This window comes from Schistocerca gregaria, chromosome 7 (assembly GCF_023897955.1).
Source record: "Schistocerca gregaria isolate iqSchGreg1 chromosome 7, iqSchGreg1.2, whole genome shotgun sequence".
In the NCBI taxonomy this organism is placed as follows: Eukaryota; Metazoa; Arthropoda; class Insecta; order Orthoptera; family Acrididae; genus Schistocerca; species Schistocerca gregaria.
In genome coordinates, this window is record NC_064926.1 from 324,892,692 (window position 1) to 324,919,055 (window position 26,364).

Consider the following 26,364-nt stretch of genomic DNA (forward strand, 5'->3'; position numbering starts at 1 on the left):
GCACACAATCTTATGTAAATGAATACGATACGTAAGTAATTCCTCAACCTAAGAGTGGCCCATAACATAATCTAGTATCGTAGTAGTTTACTATCACGCCTTTTCTTTCTTTTTTAACAGAACTTCTGATGATAACATCGTAGTAAGTCGAAACCGTTTATGATCGTTTTGTGAATCTAATGGGGTAATAATGTCAAAAAACAAACTTCTCTTCTACCACTAACATTTGTTTCCTTGGAACCTGTTTTTGGCTTATTGGACCACTGACAGGAAACAACTGACCAGCGTCCACAAGGGACACTAGAGCGTAGAAAATTAAACATTAGAAACAAAGATCTGTCAAGACACACAGTATTTGGTCAAGAAATTACGTGAGAAATGTCAAATCGAGCGCTCGTCCCTCCCCTTATGCACCATGCATTTTAAATTACTATTTGCACGATGGGTAATGCAAACACAGAGCATAATGAACACAAAAAATTAAAAGATACACGTTGTATGAAAAAATTAAAAGATACACGTTGTATGAATGTAATACTAAGGTTGTAAGTGCCCGCCCGGCTAACCGCGCGGTCTAACGCGCTGTTTCCAGATTGGGAAGGCGTGCCGTGCCGGACCCCAGCACGAACCCGCCCGGCGGATTAGCGTCGAGGTCCGGTGTGCCGGCCAGCCTGTGGATGGTTCTTAAGGCGGTTTTCCAACTGCCTCCGCGAATGCGGGCTGGTTCCCCTTATTCCGCCTCAGTTACTCTATGTCGGTGATTGCTGAGCGAACACTGTCTCCAGGTACGCGTACACCATAATTACTCTACCACGCAAACATTTGGGAATACGCTCGTCTGGTGTGAGACGTTCCGGGAAGAGAGAGGGGTGGGGGTCCACTGGGGGGCCGAACCGCACAATAAAACTGGGTTCGGTGTGGGGCGGCGGTGAGGTGGGTGGAATACTGTGGCCTGTTGTAGGATTGTCAACCACTGAGGGCTACGGCAGGACGAAGCCTCTCCGTCGTATGTAGGTCCCCGGTTCAATACACAAACAAGGCTGTAAATTCAATAATCACATTCGTATCCACAAACGTGTACCACAGTAGAATTGTCATTATACCTTACTTTGTTTTTCCTTACAGCCCCTAGAATGGTGTGTCTGTAAGCAGAAGAGCGAGCAGCGCTTGTGGAAGAAAAATGGTCTTTCCCAGAAGAACCTACAACTGACATGCACGACCTCTAAGAATCAGTTTGCCTTCTAATATTGCAGTGCAGCGTTTGGTGATTTATGGAAAATAAATACTATCCAGCCATGTCTGTGCACTGCGCAACCACTGGTTTGGAAGAGGAGCTCCGGAAGGTCAGTATAGCCTTTGGAAATAGAGTGTAGTTTGCTCCTTGTGATATAGGATGGTAGGGGAAGTGTGGGGAGTGGACTCCTCACACTTCAGTTAGCAGACAGACTAACATTGACACTAGTTGTATGTTTTAGTTTTGCATGGTTTCTTTAGTTACGATATTTGATTTTACTCGTATTATAAACTGCAATTAAATATTAAACTTCCTGGCAGAATAAAACTATATGCACAACGGGGTCTCGAACCTGGGGCCTTTGACTCTCGCACCTTTGCTCTGCTGACTCAGCCACTCAAGACACGTCGGGGTACTGGCGGAAATAAAGCTGTGGGGTTGGTCGTGAGTTGTGCTTGGTTAGCTCAGAGCTCAGTGGATTGAGCACTTGCATGTGAAAGGCAAAGCTATCGAGTTAAGCGTCCTGGTCGTGGACACAGTTTTAATGTGTCAGCGTTCAAAGCAGAGCACACTCCACTGCTGAGTGAACATTTACTCTGTAATTTAACAGTTAGGTGCATGATCCAAGTGAGCTATCGATCTGAGATTCCACACATAATGTCATGACCACAGATTCTGTGAGTTTATAGTATCTTTAATATCTGGTGTGCTTCACACTTGTGTCTCTAGTTTGATGCTAGTCAGTTGCTTCTTGATGACGGTCCAGTCGGCCGAAATCCGAAGTGAAACCTAAATGCACTTACTTCGTTTTGCAACCTTAAATATTTAATTGTTCTACGAAATGACTTTAAAAAGTAGGTTACTCTTGTCGTTACACAATAAGACCACTGAGCAACGAGAGTGGCGCATTGTCTGAAGAGAGTACATGTTCTTCGTTTCCTGCACACACAGTTCTCCTGTGGTACTGATAACAGGAGCATCAGAGTGTGCGGCAACTGGAAATGTATATATGAGCGGTGTGTGTTCTGTAGGACATATCCGACAGGACAGACACCACTGAAATTTATAATTCTATGGGTGCGACGGCTGCTTGATGAGCAAGTTTCAGTGTGAATGCACAACCAACGCCTAAGTCCTACGGGAATCAGAAATCTGGAAGTAGAGGCTAATGGAAAGAGGTCGTTGTAATGTGGCGAATAGTAAGTTGGGAATTTTGGTGTGACGGGAAGCGTGTTCGGATGGCTGAGGCGGTTAAGACAACTGTTCTGTGGCCGATCGGGGACAAATGTTTGAGTCTTGCCGTTGCATTGGCGCAATGCACGCGGTTGGAGGTAATTATTTCCTTCCTTCTCTTTCCCACTCCGTTTCCTTTCCATTCGTTCCACCCCAATTATTCATGCAGCCGGAAACGTACTCCAAAGTTGAAGTACGCGGAACAATACGACTGTTGTGGGCAAAACATGGATTCACCACGAAATTATGTCGGGACCCAATTGAACATCTAGTCCAGTCGTAGTGGCAAGGTGCCAACAATCTGACCAAGCCCACTCAAAACTGAACTGGCAGACTCTTGAAGATGGACTGAAACTGTCCCGAGAACGTCTACTAACAATGTTTCAAGAGCAGGCTTTAAATGGTGGCTCTTGGAATATACTACAGTCCTCACATATAGCCCCCACGGGGATCCTGAGGATAAGGTTAGATTAATTAGAGCAGGTACAGTAGCATTTAAACGATCACTTTTCTCGCGCTCAGTACCCTATGCCACATACTTCACAGTGGCTGGCAGAGAATAGATGTAGATATAGAAATGGCTGAGGATGATCGGGAAGGAAGGCCATCAGCATCGAACACAAATGATATTACAATGAAATGAACACCCTTAGCTGCTTACAGGCGTTGACATACGTCAACAGGGACAGATGAAAATATGTGCCCCGACCGGGACTCGAACCCGGGATCTCCTGCGTACATGGCAGAAGCTCTATCCATCTGAGCCGCCGAGGACACAGAGGATAGCGCGACTGCAGGGATTTATCTCTGGCACGCCTCCCACGAAACCCGCATTCTCAACGTATTGTCCCGCACTACATTCGTAGTGCCCCCGCCCATTATACTCATTACTCGCGGCGCGTTGCCGATTCCCGTAAAAGTTCGAGCACTGTTTGTGCATTCGCACAGAAGAAGAAGATGGTCAAGTGGCCCGTGAGCCAAATATATATACAGGGTGTTACAAAAAGGTACGGCCAAACTTTCAGGAAACATTCCTCACACACAAAAAAAAGAAAATATGTTATGTGTACATGTGTCCGGAAACGCTTACTTTCCATGTTAGAGCTCATTTTATTACTTCTCTTCAAATCGCATTAACCATGGAATGGAAACACACAGCAACAGAACGTACCAGCGTGACTTGAAACATAAATGAAAGTCAAGAGGGTTGAGGTCAGGAGAGTGTGGATGCTATGAAATTGGTCCGCCTCTACCAGTCCATCGGTCACGGAATCTGATGTTGAGAAGCGTACGAACACTTCGACTGAAATGTGCAGGAGCTCCATTGTGCATGAACCACATGTTGTGTCGTACTTGTAAAGGCACATGTTTTAGCAGCACAGGCAGATATCCCGTATGAAATCATGATAACGTGCTCCATTGAGCGTAGGTGGAAGAACAAACTAAAATGAGCTCTAACATGGAAATTAAGCATTTCCGGACACATGTCCACATAACATCTTTTCTTTATTTGTCTGTGAGGAATGTTTCCTGAAAGTTTGGCTGTACCTTTTTGTAACACCCTGTATATATATATTGTCAAGGCATCGCGGAGCTTATTCACAGCAGTTACAGATTTTTCGACTAGGAGGCCGTTCAAATAGCTCGAATGACTGTGAGACCGACCGACTTTCACAGAGACTTTGTGACTATGCTGAAAAATGGTATTACGTATCCGTGTCACTTTGAAGTGCAGTGCAGCATTCAATGAAGATTACTTGGCTTGCCATAATAATGTGTAACTTAATATTTGTAGTTACCTTGTAGCAATATGTGAGTAAGGAATCCATCAACACATTAAAGTAACTTTACAAGACGGTCACTATGTTTCCTTAAGATAGTGTGAAGTACTCGGTTTCGCCAGCACGTTACTTGACAGCAGTGTGTTAAGGAACAGTCGGGTGGCTGTGGCGCCTAGGAAGAGTGGGAATAGTGCGGGGCGGACAGAGGGGGTCGTCAGACGTCGCAGAGGAACTCGAGCGATACCTGGGAGAGCGGCCGGATGCGTTCGTGAATGCTGCGTTCGGCCTGCAGCGCCGACGGCGGCGGGTGGTCGGGCGTGGGCGGCTGCTGGTAGTGCGTGGGGCTGAGCGGCGTCTGCAGGGGCCGCGCGCCCGCCGCCTCCGCCCCCGCGTCCGCCAGGCTCTCCTGCGACGGCCGCAGCGTGATGTAGGCGTTGGACACGAACGTGGAGCCGGCCGGCTCGTCGGCGCCCGCGGCCGCGTCCTCTGCGTCGGCCAGGCTGCCGTCCTCCGCCTCGCGGTCCCGCGCCGCCGCCGCCGCCGCCGCGGCCAGCCGCCCCCGGCCGCCGCCCGCGTACACGGTGACGGGCGCGGCGGCGGCCGCGGTCGCGGGCGGCTCGTAGTTCTCGTAGTGGTGGCTGCGGCGCAGCTTGCGGCGCGGGTTCTGGGCGCGCAGCAGCGGCAGCCCGCCGGCGCCCGCCTCGTGCGCCGAGGTGGCGAGCAGCGCCACCGGCGGCCGCATGTCGACGTACTGGTCGGCCGAGCGGCCGCGCCGCAGGTCGCCGTGGCTGCGGCCGCTGCGCGCCAGGTACAGGTACTCGTAGTTGTGGCCCTGCGGCGCGCGGCACCCGCCGCTGTCCGCAGACAGGCTCATCAGCGCCGGCGGCGTCGCGTGCGTCGGCGACACCGACAGGTTGCGCCGCGGCGGCTTCTTCGGGGGCGTCGGCTGCGGATCACGAAACACGTGACAGCCATTTTATAGCAAACAGTACACTGCTCAGTGTTCTCGACGGAGATCGATTCTCATACGTAAAAGTACAATAAAGTAGTGTTATAAGGCCAATACTGCTCATAATACAGGGTGTCCTCTTCAACCCTCTCACATTTCAAAGGCCCAGAAAAAAATAAAATATGCGGTAGATGTGATAATAATAATAGTGACGTGTGACGAGGGCCTCCCGTCGGGTAGACCGCTCGCCTGGTGCAAGTCTTTCGATTTGACGCCAATTCGGCGGCTTGCGTGCTGATGGGGATGAAATGATGATGATGATGATGATGATGATGATGATGATTAGGACAACACAACACCCAGTCCCTGAGCGGAGAAAATCTCCGACCCAGCCGGGAATCGAACCCGGGCCCTTAGGATTGACAGTCCGTCGCGCTGATCACTCAGCTACCGGGGGGCGGAAGATGTGATAATGAAATTGCACGATATGCTAGGGCATGCCAAAAATCTGTTACATATACAGGGTGGGTATCATTAACGTTTAAAAAAACCTAAGGGACATAGATGACGCTGAGGCAAGTAATTTAATATCAGACACTTGGGACCAAAAAGGTCGGAAATGGCCTAAAAGTGGATCACAAATGTTGAAAATGTTACGTCACCATGTCGTGCCTCGTCGCATGTACAGTAGTTGGGCTTTTCGATCCTATTTTCGTTAGTAGGGGGAGTGATACACATAGCTCCACTGGGCTACGCTCTTTTCGCAAATGTAAACCATTGCACCGTAGTATTGTTTTACCACTACCACGAGCACAACTGTACCACACTAGATAATACAAAAGCGAAAACAGAGTACTCTACTGCAACAATGTCTAGCACTGCCCCCTATAAGCGAAGACAGGATCGACAACCCCAACTATTGCTCATGCAATGAGGTACGGGATCTGGTGAGGTCACACACTCAACATTTGTCATTCACTTTAGGGGTATATCCTGACATTTGCTACCCCTGTGTCTTCAGGTACTTGTCTCAGCGTAATATTTCATCGTTTTGGGTTTTTTTAAAATGCCAATATGTATACAAGTATAAAGCAGACTGTTTGCATGTACACTGAGGATCCCCCTCTCCCCCCCCCCCCCCAACCTCTCTGGATCGATTTCAGCCATATCTTGCATAAAAACAGCAGGCCTCACGAGTATCAGCACTGCAAGGTTTATAACATCCTAGTTCCAATAGGAGCAGAGACATGGGCAAAATAATGTATTTCCAGCCCCTGGCATAAAGACTATCGCGCAAAACAGGCAGGTTGTGTACTAAACATATTAGCCTGCCTAACCAAAGTGCTCTGCAGGGCAGCCTACATGTCATGAGCATGAAACGGTTTTCGAGATCAGAAATGTAAGCTGCCCTGTTGGAGTAGTATTTGCTTGCTTTATTGATCTGCTTCCCGTGGCAGCCCGTACATCATGCACAAATAAATTATTTTCGTGCCACTGATGTCTAGCCTGCCCTGCGTGACAGGTGTGTTGCGGGAGTAGTATCAGCCTGATTTATTAAACTGTATCGCAGGGGCTACATGTGCCAATGAGCATGGCTGGGGGCAGGTTGAGATGGACAGAGCAGGGAATGGACAGAGAGAGGGGAGGAAGGGGTTATGCATGAGGAAGGCAAAGACATGGGGAAAAGACTAGTTTATTTAATTATCATCAGTTCACTCTGCCTGTGAACCATTTGTAACTTGAAGAATATTGAGTCTGTATTAAATTTCTTACCATGTTCTTCATAACATGCCAACTGTCACTGTTGCACACAAGAATATTACCCACTTTGGTAGGATTCACACAGTCCTTCATGACTCCCCACAAGAAGCAATCCAGTGGATTAATGTCAGGGTATTATGGATGCCAGGCATTGGATCCTCTGCATCTGAACCGGCAATTGGGGAATTTCGTGTCCAGGATCTCATGAACAGTTGTTGTCCAATCCAGTGGACCTCCGTCTTGTTAACAGATGATGTCAAGTGCAAGTCTTGCATCTGAGCATAAAAAAAGAACTTCTCCAACAAGTCGAGACACAACGGCCCATTTACTGTGTTTTCTGGAAAGAACAGTTAGTCCACACCACACATTCAGTTTAGGGCTATCATGAACATGTTCAATGATAGCATGCAGATGTTGTGAGCCCAAATTCCAAACATTATGCAGATTACCCTTTCCTGAAACAAGAGAGGTTGTCTTGTCTTATAATAAAGATCATTCCAGGAAGCTGGCAGCCATGTCAAATGCTGCACCATACCTGGAGCAAATTGTTGTTAGCATGGTTTGCCATTCAGGATTTGGTGTTGCAGAATTTGCACTTTGTAAGTATACACACCAAGACGCTGGTATACTATACAATGAAACGTTGCTGGGATACATTAAGTTGCCCAGATGTCTGCAGAATTGGCTTACGTGGGCTTCTGAGAAACGCTTATCTGATGTCCTCCACTGTCTCTTCCGAAACAATATGACACGCACCCCAGAATGTTTCAGAAAACCTACGATAATTTCTTTGCTCAGTGAACGGCGATTTTGTTTCTGCAAACCACACTACTACTCGCGCTCACTGTTGTGAAGTTGCCATCTTCACTTCATATGATCATCCTGCTTTCTGGCGACAATAGTACGCATGTCTGACGTGGGAATATAAATTCTTTGAGACATTAACATTATTTGTATCTCAGAGCGTCATTTATAGGAGATGAAGTACCTAAGCTTCCCGTGGAGGGGTACAACTTATCTGTTTTCTAGCACGAAGTTCGTTGCAGAAGGGAAGAGTGGCCATTTGTGCCAACTGTAATGTCACACCTGAGAGTTGAAAGAACAAAACACTGTAATGATCAAGTATCTGTAGACTGTGCAGAAGATTTTTGAGTTCCGGGGGAAAAAACGTTTTATTGGGGGCCTCTACAGATCCCCCAGTACAGGCCCTTCCTCTCCAGACTTAACAATATGCTACGCTCGGTTCTTAAGATAGACAAGCGGTTGATTTTGTGTAGGGACTTCAACATAAACTGCATGACTAATTCCCCAGACAACAGGATGGTAATGGATTTACTTGAATCTTACAGCCTGGTACAGACAGTACTCTTTCCAACTAGTTCATGGAAACAGCAGCATGATCATAAACTGTATCAGCATAGATTCTTCTCTATTGCTATTTATTCTTTTATGTGTGAGGTACTAGGCAAGCCTGAACGATAGGCTGATGAATGTAAGTATTTTCTTCGATTTAATAGAGTCATTTGACGGGGTGGACCATAGAATACTTTTCGGTAAATTGGAACATTATAGGATTAAGGAAGAGCTCCACAATGGTTTACTTCACATATGGAAATTGGGAAGCAAAAGGTTGCTCCCCAGTCTCAACAAATAGGGAAGAGGTCGTAATCTTACTAGGGTCATGTAAATTTGCGAAGAAAGGGGGAGGGGAGGGGGGAGGGGAAGTACCATGAGGCCCTGTGCTGGATCATTGCTTTTCTGAATATTTCAAAAATCTACCTCTAAACATGGCAGATGACACACAGAATTTTCTCTTAGCAGGCGACAAATGTTATTGCGAAACAGGAGCAATGTAATAGCACTGATGTAGCTAATAGGATAGTCAATAGTACACGGCTTTCAAAGAGCAGAATAACACTTAACCGTAACTAAACGCAATGCACACAGTTCCTGGCGGTCAACAGTTGTAAAAGCGAAATTTTACTGCCCCTAGGTGGGGCAATATAACTTGCGAAACGCCAATGAAGCTAAAATTAGACAGATTTGAGCCAACACGGAGGTTTACCACAATCATTCTTCCCGCGACTCATACGCTAGCGGAATAGGAAAGGATGAAAGTGGCAGTGGTACATGATGTACCCTCCGCCACATCGCAAGGTGACTTGCTGAGTATACATGCAGATATCGATTTACAAATCAGCGGAATCTTGTCCAGCAGCTGATATATCATGAAACGCCGTTTTATTGTGAAAAATAAATTAAAAATACACAAATAATTATTTTAGAGCAAACAGAATCCAACAAGTGGTTTTTGACGCAGAGAAATCTTTAGGCAATGTAACGATGGGCTTACACTAAGGAATTGTTGTTGAACCGATATTGCTCACAAATTACAGGATGGAGGAAAACTATATTACGGTCAGAGCAGGTTAGAGGGCGTCGAATCCAGAAAAACAACCGCTAGTCTCAGATGCACCGTTATGAGATACGGCCATAAACCAGCCAACGGTGATGTGTGAAACTGAACAAACTTGCCTCAGTTTATGCTGCCCCAACTACTGATTATCAGTTTCACTACTGATAACCTACGGCGTTAGTCATCTGTCGTTTGCGATGGCGCTAGCGTTTCCTCTCTCTCTCTCTCTCTCTCTCTCTCTATCTGTGTGTGTGTGTGTGTGTGTGTGTGTGTGTGTGTGTGTGTGTGTGTACACATCTGATCCTTATGGAGTTTCTCTGAAAACCGAGGCTTGAAATTCTCTTGCATGGCGCTTACGTGCTGTGATTTTGCATGGAAATATCACGGTGTGATTGTGGAGGTGGAGGAGGAGGAGGAGGAGGAGATTGGTATTTAACGTCCCGTCGACAACGAGGTCATTAGAGGCGAAGCACAAGCCCCGATCAGGGAAGGATGGAGAAGGAAATCGGCCGTGCCCTTTCCAAGGACCCATCCCGGCGTTTGCCTTAAGCGATTTAAGGAAATCACGGAAAACCTTAACCTGGACGGCCGGACACGAGTTTGAACCGTCGTTCTCCAGAACAGGAGCCAGTGCGTTAACCACTGTGCTACCTCGCTCGGTAAGTGTGTGCTTCTGTTAAAGTATTGGCGGTGGTCTACTACGTCACTCTGCTGCATTCCTTTAAGTTATTTTGAACTTTTAATTCAAATCCATCACTGGCCAAGTTTGTGTTTTGTCTGTTGGTACAGCTTGAGTATTAAATCGAATGCTCTAGAAACACCTTAATGACATTAATTTGTCAAGATAAATACGTTGTACTGCAGGAACAGCGTTACAGTAAGATAGTCGGCATACTGTATTCTTAGGTGGAATGTTATAAATGTAAAGGCCACAGTATCAGTTTTTGTTAATGTACAGAAAACATGAATAAACTTTTTCGAATAAAAGTGCAGAATATCAGTAAGTGTGCATTAAGACAACATTGAAAAAGAAGAAGATAAAAGCAATTAAGATTTTACACCACCTTTTCTCTAAAGTAATATTTTCTTACAGAAAATCCTCAAAATTCTTGCCTTCAACATCAATGTTGACGTTGAGGAAGAAGTGAATAGTACACTCTCTCGAAAATTCCTGACGTCTTGTGAATGATTGACGATGTCTCAAAACACTTTCGCTTACCAGATAAATTTCTACGCGCTACATCCACATCTACATGACTACTCTGCAATTCACTTTTAAGTGCCTGGCAGTAGGCTCATCGACCCACCTTCAGACCTGTTTCTCTACTGTTCCACTCTAGGGCAGCGCGTGGGAAAAACGAACAAAAGCTCTGCTTTATGCTATTTTATTACAATGATAATTTCTCCCTATAGAGGTGGGCGTCAACGAAGTATTTTCGCATTCGGAAAAGAACATCGGTGATCGAAAATTCGTGAACTGTAATGAGAAACGCCTTTGTTTTAATGATTGCCATACCAATTCGCCTATCACTTCCGTGACACCCTGTCTCATATTTCGCGATAATAAAAAAGGAGCTTCCCTTCTTTAAACTTTTTCTATGCCCTCCGTCAGTCCTATCTAATACAGATCCCAAGTTGCACAGAAATACACCAGCAGAGGACGAACAAGCGTAGTATAGTCTCTTTAGTACATCAGTAGCATCTTTTAAGTGTTCTGCCAACAAAACGCAGTTTTCTGTTTGTCTTCCCCATAACAGTATCTATATGATGGTTCCAGTTTTAGTTGTTTGTCATTGTAAGTCCAAGGTATTTAGCTGAACTGACAGACTTAAGATTTTTTTTTTTTTAATTTCTTTACTCAATCTTTATTATGATACAATTTAACCTACTACCTAAATACATTAGTAGGTCCTATTTTTAACTATTACAATGTACAATCTGCAGCTATTGTTATTTTTAACAATACAGGTTAATTCTGTGATCCTTCACCACTATGGGGATTATTCTACTGTTAGACTTTGATACTACTTTTAACAAGTTACTATGACTACTCTACCTGTAGCGTCACAGGTGTGCCAGAAGAAGATACAAACCTATAATTACTGGCCTTTCCCACTGAGCTAATCCCAGTGGGAAGCCCCTGGCACTGGGCTGGTCGATGACTTGGTCGCTGCAGTTCTATACTAATGTTATTATCCTAATCTGAACCTATAACTAATCTATTTCTAATGCTGTAATCGGTGCTTTGTCAAATCCGGTGATGATGTACTAACCCCCCCCCCCCCCCCACCTAATCCGAAAACCTGGCGGGTTCCAGCCGTGAGGCGGCTGGCCAAGTCCATGTCCCGGCGGAACACGGAGGGTGTACGTGTCAAGTCTGGTGATTTTTCATTGGTTGTTTCTTAGGTACTTTTCGAGGATTTTACCTGAGATTGCATCTGCTAGGTCATTCAGGACGTTAAAAGTGTTTTCACGGATGAGCAAGTGGTGCGTATCGTTATTCGGCAGTTGTTCCCTAAATTGTTGTGCAACGTCGTCGAAGAGGGGACACTCGTACACAACATGGTCTGGAGTGCCCTGCACTGCTCCACAGTCACAAGCTGGTGTTGCCCTTTTCCCGAACCGACACAAATATGTCGGGTAGGATCCATGCCCAGTAAGAAAGTGCAGCAAGCCTCTAGTGGGTTTGATGTATGTGAGTTTTAAGCGTTCCTGTATGTTTGGAAGTAGCTTACGTGTTCTTCTTATTCCAAAGTTCCTGCCATAATTCAATTAACCTTTTTTAAATCCTTTCTTTATCTCCTACTAGATTTCTGTGATTATCACGTATCTTAAATTTAATGGTTTTCTTGCCGCGCGGTTTGAGGCGCCATGTCACGGATTGAGCGGTCCCTCCCGCCGGAGGTTCGAGTCCTCCATGGGACATGAGTGTGTGCGTGTTGTTCTTAGCATAAGTTAGTTTAAGTAGTGTGTAAGTCTGCGGACCAATGACCTCAGCAGTTTTGTCCCTTAGGAATTCACATACATTTGAACATTTAACGGATTTATTTTTGGTACCTCACTTCCTTTATTTGGCGTCAATTGCCACTTTTCGCGTCTTACAGATATCTAGTCTAAATCATTTTGAAGTTGGTTTGGTTTTGATTTTCTGATGACTTTTAGTAGACGGTAAATGAAAGCATCACCTGCACACAATCTAAGATGGCTGCTCAGATTATCTCCCAACTCATTCATATAGATTAGAAAGAGCACTGGTCACATAACACTAAGTTGGGGAACGCCAAATATCACTTAAGTTTTACTGGATGGCTTTCAGTCAGTTACCGCTGACTGTACGTCTGACAGGAAACCACGAATCCAGTCCCACAACTGGCGCGATATCCCATAGGCACTCACTCTGATTAGAAGTCTGCCGCTTCAGAGGAAAAGTATCGAAAGCATCCGGAAATCTAGAAATATGCAATCAATTTGAGATCTTCAGTCGATAGCACCAACTACTTCGCAAGAATAATTAGCAACTTGTGTTTCACACGAACAGCATTTTGCGAATCGGTGCTATGTGTCAGCAGATCGTTGTCTTAGAGGTAATTTATATGTTCAAACACAGCATATGTACCAAAATACTACTGCAAACTGACGTCAGTAATCAAGGTCTGTTGTTCGTCGGATTATTTTTGCTTCCTATCTTGATTATTCCTGTGACCTGTGCAACTTTCCAGTTTTAGGTACGCACCTTTCGTCGAACGAGCGGTTGTATACGATATTTCAGTACGGAGCTATATCAGCATGCTCTAAAAGCGATCTAACTGGTAGGCCTAAATAATCTATACGGAATGCCTAGTCTTAGTAATGTAAGCTGCTTTACTACACCGATGACACTCCTCTTAAGTAAATGATGTTGGCAGCATCTTGGTTCGAATTCTGTAACAATTACTTCGTGTTCTTTGATGGTGGAAGATGTTTGGCTGTCTTTTTGTGGCTGTAGCTCCATTTCAAACCTATGGTTATTTTTACCCTACCCTGCTCTGATCTTATCACGCTTTTTTCTCCAGCCTGTATACTATCGAAATAGTGGACAACGTCGTATTTTCGATGAAGCTGTTCGCGGATGTTGCTATTGGTAACATAAAAGTGACAAAAGTAGAACATTGTATAGCAATGCAGCAGACGGACGTTTTATACAGATGTTGTCAGTAGACCCTCAACATTAACAAATGTGATGTACTGCGCTAAGCAGACGGAAAGACCCGTTATTGTATGATTACATGATTCCAGAATAATTACTGGAAGCAGTTGCACCCATTAAATATTTGGAAGTATGCGTACAGTTCCACTGAAAGTAGAATGGACACACAAAACTAACCGAAGAGGTGGAAGACGCCAGAGTGAGATGGCCTTTCTAGAATACTGGTGTGACCTGTGCAGCTTTCCAGTCTTTGGGCATGGATCTTTCGTTGAGCGAGCGCTTGTTTATGATTGTTAAGAAGAGCTGTTGCATCAGCATACGCTGAAAGGAACCTAACTGGTATGTGCAGGAGAGGATCGTGCACGAGAGAGATTCACTGGAGGAATTCACTCTTTTTAAAATTATATAGACGACACCGTCAGAAATTTGAAAGAAAGAACGCCGTAAATGATCCATATAGGCCATAATAAATATATAATATACTATTATTATTGACTGATTACATTTTAATGGCAAATGCTGACGACGATCTACAAAAGTCAATCCATCTTTTATTCTTACTTGGAAAGGATTATAAGATAGCAATAAATGTAACAAGAAGACCACGCGGTAATCGGATTTTGTGTTTTTTATACGTATTTGTGGTATGTTAAGTTCAGAACTCAAATATCAATATCCCAAAGCAGTTCGCTGCAATCTCTCAAAAAGTCTCGAGAAAATCGACATTGAAGATTTCTGAGCCTCTTCAGACCCCTAAAACAAACTCTTTTCTTCACCGGGCTCCGTGGCTCTGTGGTGAAATGTCTGTCTACAACGTGGGAGACTTGGGTTGGATTACCGGTTGTAGTAGTCTTCGAAACAATGGTGAATGTTCCATGAGCATTTACTTGACGCATAAAACACCTAAGACTGAAAAAATTAATTGGTACTAATTTTTATGTTAAACAACCTTCACTAACAGTCTCTGATAAAATATTGATAATTAAGAATTTTTATCTGCATATAAATGAGGAATTTTGTGTGAGATGCGTAATTAGAAATACGAAGACGTGCTCTTTTCTTAAAAAGACAATTAGATATATGGCAATTAGCTTCTATTTGATGAATTTTATTATATTTTAGGTATTCGAACTAAACGGAAAAAAGGAATGATGGAAACGAACCTTAAACCCAGCGATCCAGCAAATAACAGTCTCAGTCAGTACTGACTTCTTTCCATCTTCGTGTATTTTACGCTTGACAGAAACGATTGTAAAAAAAAATCCTTTGATAAAAAATTAGGATCGACTAGGAATCGAAACCAGGATCCTGACGTGGTGGGTAAGCACCCTACCATGGGGTCTCGTGCCTGTTTAAGTAATTGGTCTTTCCCTGGAATATACAGGACTGTTGCAAAATTTCAACTTCGATATTCGCAACAATTTATCAAAGTTTCATGATTTGCTTCGGGTGGGTGATATTTGATTTCTGAATTTCACGTACCATTTGTTGTTGTTGTTGTGGTCTTCAGTCCTGAGACTGGTTTGATGGAGCTCTCCATGCTACTGTATCCTGTGCAAGCTTCATCATCTCCCAGTACCTACTGCAACCTATATCCTTCTGAATCTGTTTAGTGTATTCATCTCTTGGCCCTCCCCCCTACGATTTTTACCCTCCACGCTGCCCTGCAATATTAAATTGGTGATCCCTCGATGTCTCAGAAATGTACAACCAAACGATCCCTTCTTCTAGTCAAGTTGTGCCACAAACTCCTCTTCTCCCCAATTCTATTCAATACCTCCTCATAGAACCACATTTCAAAAGCTTCTATTCTCTTCTTGTCTAAGCTATTTATCGTCCACGTTTCACTTCCATACATGGCTACACTCCATACAAATACTTTGAGAAATATAAAAAATTACAAAAATCTGATTGCCGTATGAATGATTCGGCGTTGCCTACGAAATACCCAGTAAGAAACAAAACTGTAACTGACTATCAGATATGGAAACACGTTCAACACTTCAATTACCTAGGGAGCTACATTACTTTTGACGAAGATAAGGATGCAGATTTTAAATTACTGTGAAACAGACACCAGAGTATACCTGGCACTACAACAGAAAATTAAAAAATACACGAAGAGAGACAAAAATTAAATCCCATCACGTGATCGTTGTGCCTGTTCTTCTGCATGGAAGTGAATTCTGGGTTGCCAAGAGGGAATATTTTTGCCATGTTCAGGCGGCTGAAATGAAATTTTTACGGAAAGAGAAAAGTTGCACCAAACTGGACAGGAAAATATTAAACAAGAACTTAATATTTTTGCCATAAATGACAATTTACGGCAATTTCGACCATATCACTGCTGCATACGAACAACACAAAGTGTCGACTAGAATATATATTAATATACCCTGTGTGTGCTTTATCGACTTCTCGATCATTGCACCTCCGTATTGTTTACCTTCAACCCTTTTTACCATCTGAACAGAAGAAATACTTGCTCTCAAAAAAGTAAACTACTCTCTACCGCTACACAAAACTGCTACGTCCTCTAAACAATTTTCTGTATCAGGTACCCGACCTTGGTATAATCTTCACCAAAAGAATGGAGAAATTACATTCCTTTAAAACTTCAAAATACAGATAATGACCCAACTTCTGTCACAATAAGAGTAGTTATATCTTTACTATTCTTGTCTGCAGTTCACTCTCGTCAATACTCGCTCCCTTAACACCCCCCCCCCCCCCCCCCCCCGCTTTTGCCTACATGTGTCCTTTATGGAAATTCTGTTATTTCCAAACACCCACTGTCACCTTCATTTCAATACTCTCCTGTTTCATTACGCCTTCCACTTCTCACAATACCAAACAAGGCTTCACATGGTCTAAACTAATCAATATCCTTCTTGATACCACTATTATTATTATTATTATTATTATTATTATTATTATTATTATTATTATTATTACCATATATTATTTTTTAATAACGTAAATTATTGTTAATGTGATTGTTATGTAATTTTTTTGGTATGTGTTACTTCTGGTCACATGCGAGAGAAGTCTTTACAGCCCTAACCCGGTGAGGCTAAATACGCAATAAGTAAATAAAAACATAACATGATCTACACAATCAAATGCGCTGGAAAGATCACAAAAAATTACAAACTAACAATATTTTATGATTTAAATGTTGTAATATTTGGTGGGTGAATGTGTAAACTGCATTCTCTGCTGAGTAATCCTTACTGTGATATCCTGAGTAAACTGTTCCTACTTAAATGTTTGTCTACTGTTGAGTACATTACTTCTTCCAATGTTTTAGAAAAAGATGCGAGTAAACAAATTGGAAAATAATTTAACACTTTCTTGCCAGCTTCCTTACAAGAAGCTTTAACAATTGCCTATTTTAAACTGTGTGGAAAAATTCCCCGTGCCACTGATGCATTACGTATGTCACTTCGGACAATATTTGTTACTTTAATTTCACAGCCCTCTAATTAAAAATATGTACGGCCTTTTGCAATAGTTCTGTGGAAAACATCCAGTTACGAGGTTAATGTCACCATTCATAACAAATTATCATCAACATAACAATGTCACACTCTTTCGCCCCTTGAGTCTCTGGAGTGCTTTCGAATTTTACCCCGGCGCTGTTACATAAAATGGTGATGAGCAACAACGCAGCATACCCGGGTCTCTGCTTGCCATGTCGACCGCGACCGCATTTCGGTCACAGGAATTTTACAAAATTGGCGTTTGAGCACCTACGGAGGGATTGAGCGTCCGTTATCGACATTGACTTCACATACTCGTTAAAATATGTAGTATCACCGTTTGCGAAAACAACAAACATCGAATTGTCACTTCCGTATCTAACTGAAAGCAGATATATCGTAAACTGATTAAAACAAGCGTATCCCAAATACAGAGGTACATATAACCTCTCGTGTAACTCATCATTTGCGCTACTTAAGAATGTACGGTCTATTTCCATTCATAAACATGTATCAGCTTCAAAACTGTAGATGGTTTCAGTACGGAGAAATTGAGTCTGACATTTTCTTCAAAACATGCAATGGAAATTGAAATACGGAAAATGATGAACAATTGTTCACAAAACCATTCCCTACAGTAGTAAAGGTAACGGCAATATTAACCAGCTACGGTCTGCAGCAGAAGCGCATAATTTCCTAACATTGGAACGCAGTAATGAACACTACTACTCAAGTTTTGAAACAAAATTGAAACTGAAATTCGCATATTAGTTACCCAAAAGATGTCCAGCTGGCGTGACTATGGCCGATAAGTTCCCATTTACATACAGGTGACAAAAATAAATATTACTATTGATGAAAGAAACGGAGAAATAGGAAGGCACCGAAGGTATACGGAAAGACGCTTTCGTGTCAGCAGTTATTTTCGCGATACTGATATCGTTCAGTATTTTATTAGATGGAAAATAAAATTTTAGGGAGTACAATAAAAGGCAACGTCATTCCCTTTAAACTCGAATAAAACTACGTCATACAGTTCACGTGTAGTTTTTTTACAAAATTCCTTTTGGATGTCACTCAGTATACGTATAATCGCACAGCAACACACACAAGCAGGCTTCAAATAAAGTGAGTATCTGAACGTGTGTATTAGCACTGGCAGTGCAGTTTCCGTTTCTGTTATTCGTGGTATTGTTTTGGAGTAGCTGTAGCGGAAAGAAGCAAGATGGCTGCAGTAGTGAGTAACGTGGTGGCGCGTGCAATGATTCGCCACTTGAATTTGCAAGGAAAAGCGGAGAAGGAAATTCGCAATGAAATTGTGACTGTGTATCGGTATAATGCGTCAGCATACGACATTCTGAATGCGGGAAAGATTGTCTGGAAGTCTCACTAAGGAGTGGCAGACCAGTTCTGACTGACGAACCAACGACGATAGCTAGCCTTCATATTGTCATTTATTAATTAAGGAAACAAATTTTCTGCATGAGTGTACGATCACTGTAAATAAAACCATCTAGATCGTTTAATATACGTGTTTATTTATAAAGCCGTTTCGGTTACTTTTCTCATCAGATGAAACTTGTAAAACAAGGTTCGGCATCAGTATCAGTAATACCTATCAGTTTTATTGGTACTGACATCGAATCTTCTAAGCACTAAGGTTTCGTCTGATTATGTTAGTAGCCGAAACGGCATTATAAATACATACATTAAGCGATTTACATAGTTTTATTCACAAAAGGAACTGAAACGAAAGTTACAAGCAAAGAATGAAAACCTACAAAATCGCCTCTAGTAACGGAGACAAGGACGCAGTCCTCTACTGAGAAGGTATGCTATCTATCTTTTCGGACTGTCACGGAATCGTTGACTATGCAAGAAATTGCCACACAATTATGGCGCAGTACTACGGAATGTTTTACTTAATTAGCGGCTTGATAAAAAGCAGAAGAGGCGAAGAGTGACTGCGAAAGTTCTAACTCCAGAAGGGAAATGCGCACTTTTCCACCGCTCATGAAATTGTGTATTATTGTCAGGCAAAGCTATGAAATCTTTCCACAACCACCTCATTCGTAACATTTGGCACTAGTAGAATTTATTTCTCTTCCGAAAACTGAAGGAAGCCCTGAGAGAACAACAATTCGCCAGTGATGACGAACTGATTCCTGCAGTGGAAAGCTGTAACTCGATCCGTACAAACCTGGATACTTCATTAAGTCACAAAATTTGAACCAATAAAGGGACACATTCGCAATTCTGGGAGGTGATAATACACAATTGGAAGATTACGAACGCGCGCGCGCGCGCGCGCGCACACACACACACACACACACACACACACACACACACACACACACACACACACACACAGTCCTCACAGGAAATTTGGAAGTGCCCTCTACCAACAACAATGCACAGCTGTACTGTTTCACCATATTCCTAAAGTATATTCTCGCTAATGTTGCTAATTTCGTGTGTAACGACCTCACAGAGTGCTGCAGTTGTCCTTAGTCTATTCTTATAGTCTCAGCTTTTAAGATACCCTCACAAGAAAAAACCCGGGGGTGTTATGTCAGGTGACCGCGGGAGGCGGGCATAATTTTTTCGAGATTATTCGGAAACTTGTTACATGTTGTATGGAAGCGTTATACGTGCGATATGTTGCTGCTTGTTGGATCTAACATGGGGAAGGTTTGACATCAGCCAGCTGCTCCAGAAATGTATCGAAGACGCCCGTATACATTGTACAGTCTACGGTTGTACGAATGAAAATGGGGCCAACAATCCCGGAAGCTGACACCGCGCACCACACTCCAACCTTTTCATCATGCAGTGGTGTTACGTTGATGTTATGGTGGTTTACATCTCAGTATCTGCTTTTTTGTGTGTTGATGTAACCTGACACATGGAACAATTCCTCACTTGTAAATCTAGTTATAAGGAGAATGTCTGGACGTTGAATAAGAAACCTCTGACACTATCGACAGTAACAAGTCCTTTTCTCATTTCCTGTTTCTTGCAATGCTTGCATCATGTGCACTCTGTATGGTTGTAATACAGAAATCTTCGCAGCTATCTAACATGTGCCACATGAAGTGCCTGTCTCATGGCTCAACCGACGCAGTGATTTCCCTGGAGGGTTCGCCCAGCGTCTTCGAACATTATTAACAGCCTGTGCGCTCACTCATGGTCTATGTTTAGCATTGTCACAGTTGTCCCCAGCTTCCTTACAGTCAATAAAATTGTTAAAATTGTTGCCTGTTGGAACACTGCGTACACTGAATTCTTTCCGGAACGCCTATTGTGTCGTAACCAATATGTTTTCACGATGAAAAGCGGCTCTCGAAGTGTGCACCGTTTGTTTCTGCCAGCTAAAGACTGTGAACGAATCACTAATTTGTTCGCTATTGTCACGCGGCCCCAACTACACACTCAGACTTTACAAACCGCGACAGACGAGACAACGAACGAACTAACACGAGCCGAGCAAGCGCGGCATTATATCGAACAACGTAGTACCTCATTCTGATTCCTCCAGAGCTACTGAGGCCATTAAAGCTACTTTCCTGCGTCTACGAGCTGTCGGAGGGGAATTATGACCCACTGAATTAGTTCAGGTTTATATGGTTCGCCCTGTACTTCTAAAAATTCAGCACTTCTCTCATCGTGGAACATAACACGTTCTACATCAATGGAAATACGATACGTGATTTATAGAGTTCGTATGTTTTACAAATGTTCTGATTAATAGCTTTTTGTTCATACGAAAGCTACCCTGAAGCATGATGTCGTTACTGGAGGAAAGCAAGTTTCTCTCAAAAAAATCAGCACGGATTTAGGAAAAAAGTCTATGTGAAAAAGAGCTCGCTTCATCGATAAAACGACATCTTGCAGTGATAAATTCAGGTAGATTCTCTTTTCCTAGATTTCCGAAAGGCGTCCGACACCATCAACTAATAATCAAAATACGATCATATGTAGTATTTCCGCAAATATTTAATTGGCTCGACACATACAGGGTGGTCATCCATTTCCAAAAACTAATGGATCATTTACATAACACATCATCATAATCAAGTTCTGTGATAACGTGGGCCTATTATTTTTCGGTATAATCAATAAGAATAATACGATATCAGGACGTGTGGCTTTTGTTTGCGAGCGATTGCATGATTTTTTTGTTATATGGAGTTGCAGCAGGAGTTAACTGGGAAATTTCAAACGCCAGCACCTCAAGACATCTAGCTACTTGTTAAAAAGATCCACAGAACTGGAAACGTTGCCGACAAATTACGCGCAGGAGGCCCACATATTCCAGAAGAGGCTGTTCAGCTAATCAGAAAAGCGATCGAAAAAGTCTTGACTGCATCAACTCGTCGTTTTACCTAGTTTGACGAGCCGAAATCAACGATTATAAAGAATTACACTGTACACTAAAGAAAAGTGTACTACAATCAGGTGCTTCACAAATTAGACCAAACAGATTTCATACCTCGGCAAGCTGCATGTCATGATCTGATAGTAGCTGCACACAACGAATACCTCTGTATCACATTTTGTACACTGATGAAGCCACTTATCATATCTGCAGAAAAGTTAAGGAACATAACTGCCCCATATGGAGTAACGAGATACCTCAAGATAACCCTTAGTGTCAAAGAGCAATTCTTGGAACCACAGCTTCAGCAAGAAGGTGTTGCTGACACTGCTGTGTTCCATCACATTCTGCAGTTTATTAAGTAAAATTTGGTGCCCTCTGGGGGTAGACAACGTATTAGTATACTCTCGTTTGACTGGAACTGAGTTAATAATGCTGGTACGACATGGGAATTCTACGGTTTCCAATCGGTATCTACAACCTCATCCATACTCTGCAGATCACTGAAGTGCAAGACAGAGGATACCTCCCATTCTATCAGTTAGCAGGGCTTCTTCCTGTTCCACTCACGTTATGTAGTGCGAAACGACCGACTGCTTAAACGCCTCTGTCTGGGCTGTATGAGACAAGTCCAGAAAGTAAATTACTGTGACTACAACGGGCTAAGGTTTCTGCTAATTTTTTGAAGGGTGAGAACACTGACAGCAATTAGCATCGCACAAACACGTTAGTATGTGAACTCACATTGCATCGTACAGGTGGGGTGAAGGATGCCGGTATGATATCCCGCCAAGTGTGAACCACGTGCTGTGAACCGCTTCCTACTCGCGCAAGGAATAACATCTGCCAAATTTTTTTAGCAAATGAAAACGCTTTACAGGGAACTGATTGTGAACAGAACGAGTCTGTTTATGTGGTGTAAGGGGTTTATTGGTGGCAGAATAAATGTTCATGACGAACAGAGGAGAGAAAAGACCTTCCGTTTTGACTGATTAGTTGATGCAAACAATCGTGGAAACTGTTCATGAAGCCCGCCGATTGGCAGTGGATGAAATTTCTGCGACGTTTCCACAACTCTCCAGAACTCTCTTATACAAGACTATCACAGAAACGCTGGGATACCGGAAACTGTGCACAAGATAGGATTGAAAACATCTGATAGAGCAACATGCAAAAAATCTGGTCACTAGCATCCACGAGTTTCTTGAGCGACTTGAACTGGAAGATGAGGGTTTCCTGGGCTCTACGTATTGTGACTGTAGATGAAACGTGGGCGCCTGATTAGACGCCTGATGCAAAACAACAGACGTCACACCAATTCCCTATCTGTCAATATATTCAAAACCACAATTTCGGGCAAAAAAATTGGGACCTTAGTGTTTTGGATACAAAAAGGCATCATGTTGGTCGAATTTCTGCTTTAGGGGGAGACCATCGGTGCACATCGATATTGTAAGACCCTAAAAAAATCAAAAGGAGCATTCAAAACAAAAGGAGGGGAATGCCGACCACAGGAGCGTGCTTGTTGCACAGCCTTAGCCAAAGAGGAGGTTATGGACTCATTTGGTTGGGATGTTTTGAATCCCCTTCCCGTACTCCCCTAACTTGGCGCCTTAAGATGATCATCTTTGCGCCTCCCTGAAGGCACACATAGGTGGAATTAAATTTACAACGGACGAGCAGAAGCAGACAGTGGTTCACATGTGGGGGAAGGAGCTGGCGGGAGAGTTCTTCGAGGAGGGCATAAAGAAGTTTGGGTCACAGCTCACTGTTTCCAGTGAACGGGATGGCGATTATGTGAAGAAACAGTTAGCAAGTGTATCAACAATACCCTTTAATTTTGTTTTCAAGTGCACTTTTTCTAGACAAATATGGAAATCTAGTAAACTTACTTTCTGAACAGGCCTTGTACGAGTATTTAATCTAATCGTATCATCGCGATCCCTACGGGAGCAATACGTAGGAAATTGTAGTATTCTCTTAGACTCATCACTTAAGTTGATTCTTGAAACTTACTAAGCAGGCTTTCAAGAGATAGTTTGCGTATATCATAAAGCTTTTGTTGGTTCAGTCCTTCCGGCATCTCCGTGACGCTCTACCATGGATCACACGAACATGTGACCATTCGGAATGTTTTGTAAGAAATCTCCTTCGTACACGGATTCCATTTCCCTAGTGTTGTGCCAATGAACCAAGGCTGCCATCTGCTTTATTTCCTACTGAGCCTATGTGATCGCTCCATTTCATATCACGATAAATTGTTATAACCTGATGTTTGTAAGAACTGAACGACTGAAACTGTCAATTGTCCATACTGGAATAAGAGGGTACCACGTTTATTCTATTTTTGCGAAGTAGAAAATTTTGCATTTTTGAAAGGAAAGTAATTTGGAATCTTTGCACCATTTTGAAACCTTACGAAGACTTGTCTGAATGTTTGTACTTTATTATACGAAACTGTTTCAGTTGCTGCTATTTATACTTGGGGAGTTCAATAAGTACAGCAGCACTTTTATCTGAAAACAGGTTGGTTAAATTCATGATTCCAATACACCATATTATCCTCCACTCTTTTGGTTACGAAATACTATTTAGCAACATAATCACCGTTCAATGCGACGCCCTTACGCCACGTTACTCGGAGGGCCTGTATACCCACATGGCACCACTCTAATGGTCGATATCGGAGCCAACTTCTTGCTACATCAATAATCTCCCCATCATCCACGTGTTGCTTCCCATGGAATGGTACCGTTCATTAGGCAAACGGAAGTAGGCAGGATGCGAGATCCGAGCTGTAGGGTAAATGAGGAAGAACAGTCCAATGAAGTTTTCTGAGCTCTTCTAAGGTGCGCAGACGTGTGTGAGGTCTTGCATCGTCATGGAAAAGGAGAAGTTCGTTTGCAATTTTGCCTGAGCTAGCACAATCAGAGTTGATCGTTGCACCATGAGGGAGAACATCAAACGGAAGACCGTCGCCATGACCATGTTTATGGTGCAGCTCTGAACTTTCTCTTCGGGCAAGATGTGACATGGAGACACTCCATGTACTGCCTTTTCGTTACCGATTCGAAGTCATCACCCCATATTTCATCACCGGTGACAATGTTCGACAAAACCCAGTGGGCACAAACCTTTGATTACAGCAACTAGTAGAGGAAAGAGTCAACACTGATATGTCCTGTTGAGCAGCAAGATGTTTGTGACCCGTTAATCACCTCAAATGAGACTGTCCGCACGTTCCAACATTGTAGGAGAGAGAGCTGCGTGCGGCCGGCCGGCACCCGAGAGATCGGACAGGTTTTCACGACGCTGTTGCAGTGATGACAGACGCCTCGCCCAACAACTCACCATGTTTTAGTTCACTGCCATGTCTCCGTAGACATTCTGCAAACACCTACGAATACACTACTGGCCATTAAAATTACTACACCACGATGATGACGTGCTAAGGACGCGAAATTTACCCGACAGGAAGGCAGTGATATGCAAATGATTAGCTTTTCAGAGCAGCCAGACAAAGCTGACGCCGGTGGCGACACCTACAACATGCTGATATGAGGAAAGTTTCCAACCGATATCTCATACACAAACAGAAGTTGATCGGCGTTGCCTGGTGAAACGTTGTTGTGATGCCTCGTGTAAGGAGGAGAAATGCGTACCACCACGTTTCCGACTTTGATACAGATCGGATTGTAGCCTATCGCGATTGTGGTTTATCTTATCGCGACATTGCTGCTCGCGTTGGTCGAGATCCAATGACTGTTAGCAGAATATGGAATCGCTGGGTTTAGGAGGGTAATACTTCCGTGCTGGCTCCCAACGGCCTCGTATCACTAGCAGTCGAGATGAAAGGCGTCTTATCCGCATGGCTGTAACGGATCGTGCAGCCACGTCTCGATCCCTGAGTCAACAGATGGGGACGTTTGCAAGACAACAACAATCTGCACGAACAGTTCGACGACGTTGGCAGCAGCACGGACTACCAGTTCGGAGACCATGGCTGCGGTTACCCTTGACGCTGCATCACAGACACAGACAGGAACGCCTGCGATGGTGTACTCAACGACGAACCTGGGTGGGCGAATGGCAAAACGTAATTTTTTCGGATGAATCCAGGTTTTGTTTACAGCATCATGATGGTCGCATCCGTGACATCGCAGTGAACGCACATTGGAAACGTGTATTCGTCATCGACATACTGGCGTAACACCCGGCGTGATGTTATGGAGTGCCATTGGTTACACGTCTCGGTCACCTCTTATTCGCATTGACGCTACTTTGAACAGTGGACGTTACATTTCAGATGTGTTAAGACCCGTGGCTCTACCCTTCATTCGATCCCTGCGAAACCCTACATTTCAGCAGGATAATACACGACCACTTGTTGCAGGTCCTTTACGGGCATTTCTGTATACAGAAAATGTTGGACTGCTGTCCTAGCTAGCACATCCTCCAGATTTCTCGTCACAATACGCCAGTCGCTGGTCTTGATGAACCGTAGTATTGTGTTGAAGCTGTATGTACACGCCATCCAAGCTCTGTTTGACTCAGTGCCCATGTGTATCAAGGCCGTTATTACGGCCAGAGGTGATTGTTGGGTACTGATTTCTCAGGATCTATGCATCCAAACTGCGTGAAAATGTAATTACATGTCAGTTCTAGTATAATATATTTGTCCAACGAATACCTATTTATCATCTGTATTTCTTCTTGGTGTATCAAGTTTAATGGGCAGTAGTGTATATGCAATGCTCTGATTTCCCACCACAAGCAACTCAATGATAGCTCTCTTCTTGGAAAGCAGCACCATTACAGACGGTATTTTGGAGGGTACATATAGCGCCGCCATATATCAGAGCTTCAGGGAACTACAGGGTTGAAGGACGAATATTGCACGTTCTCCCGAAACAGATTCCGCATTTTTTCAACTAAACGGCCCGG

At 43.4% G+C, this 26,364-nt stretch overlaps 1 protein-coding gene across 1 annotated transcript in view; it reads right to left on the reverse strand.

Moving 5' to 3' along the window:
• The window catches only part of LOC126282387 (ankyrin repeat and SAM domain-containing protein 1A-like), a 790,528-nt gene that overhangs the window by 368,582 nt on the left and 395,582 nt on the right, over window positions 1-26,364 (reverse strand). Inside the window, exon 9 of the mRNA XM_049982044.1 lies at window positions 4,493-5,194. Coding sequence (XP_049838001.1) covers window positions 4,493-5,194 — 702 coding nt within the window. The remainder of the gene's footprint in view (window positions 1-4,492; window positions 5,195-26,364) is intronic.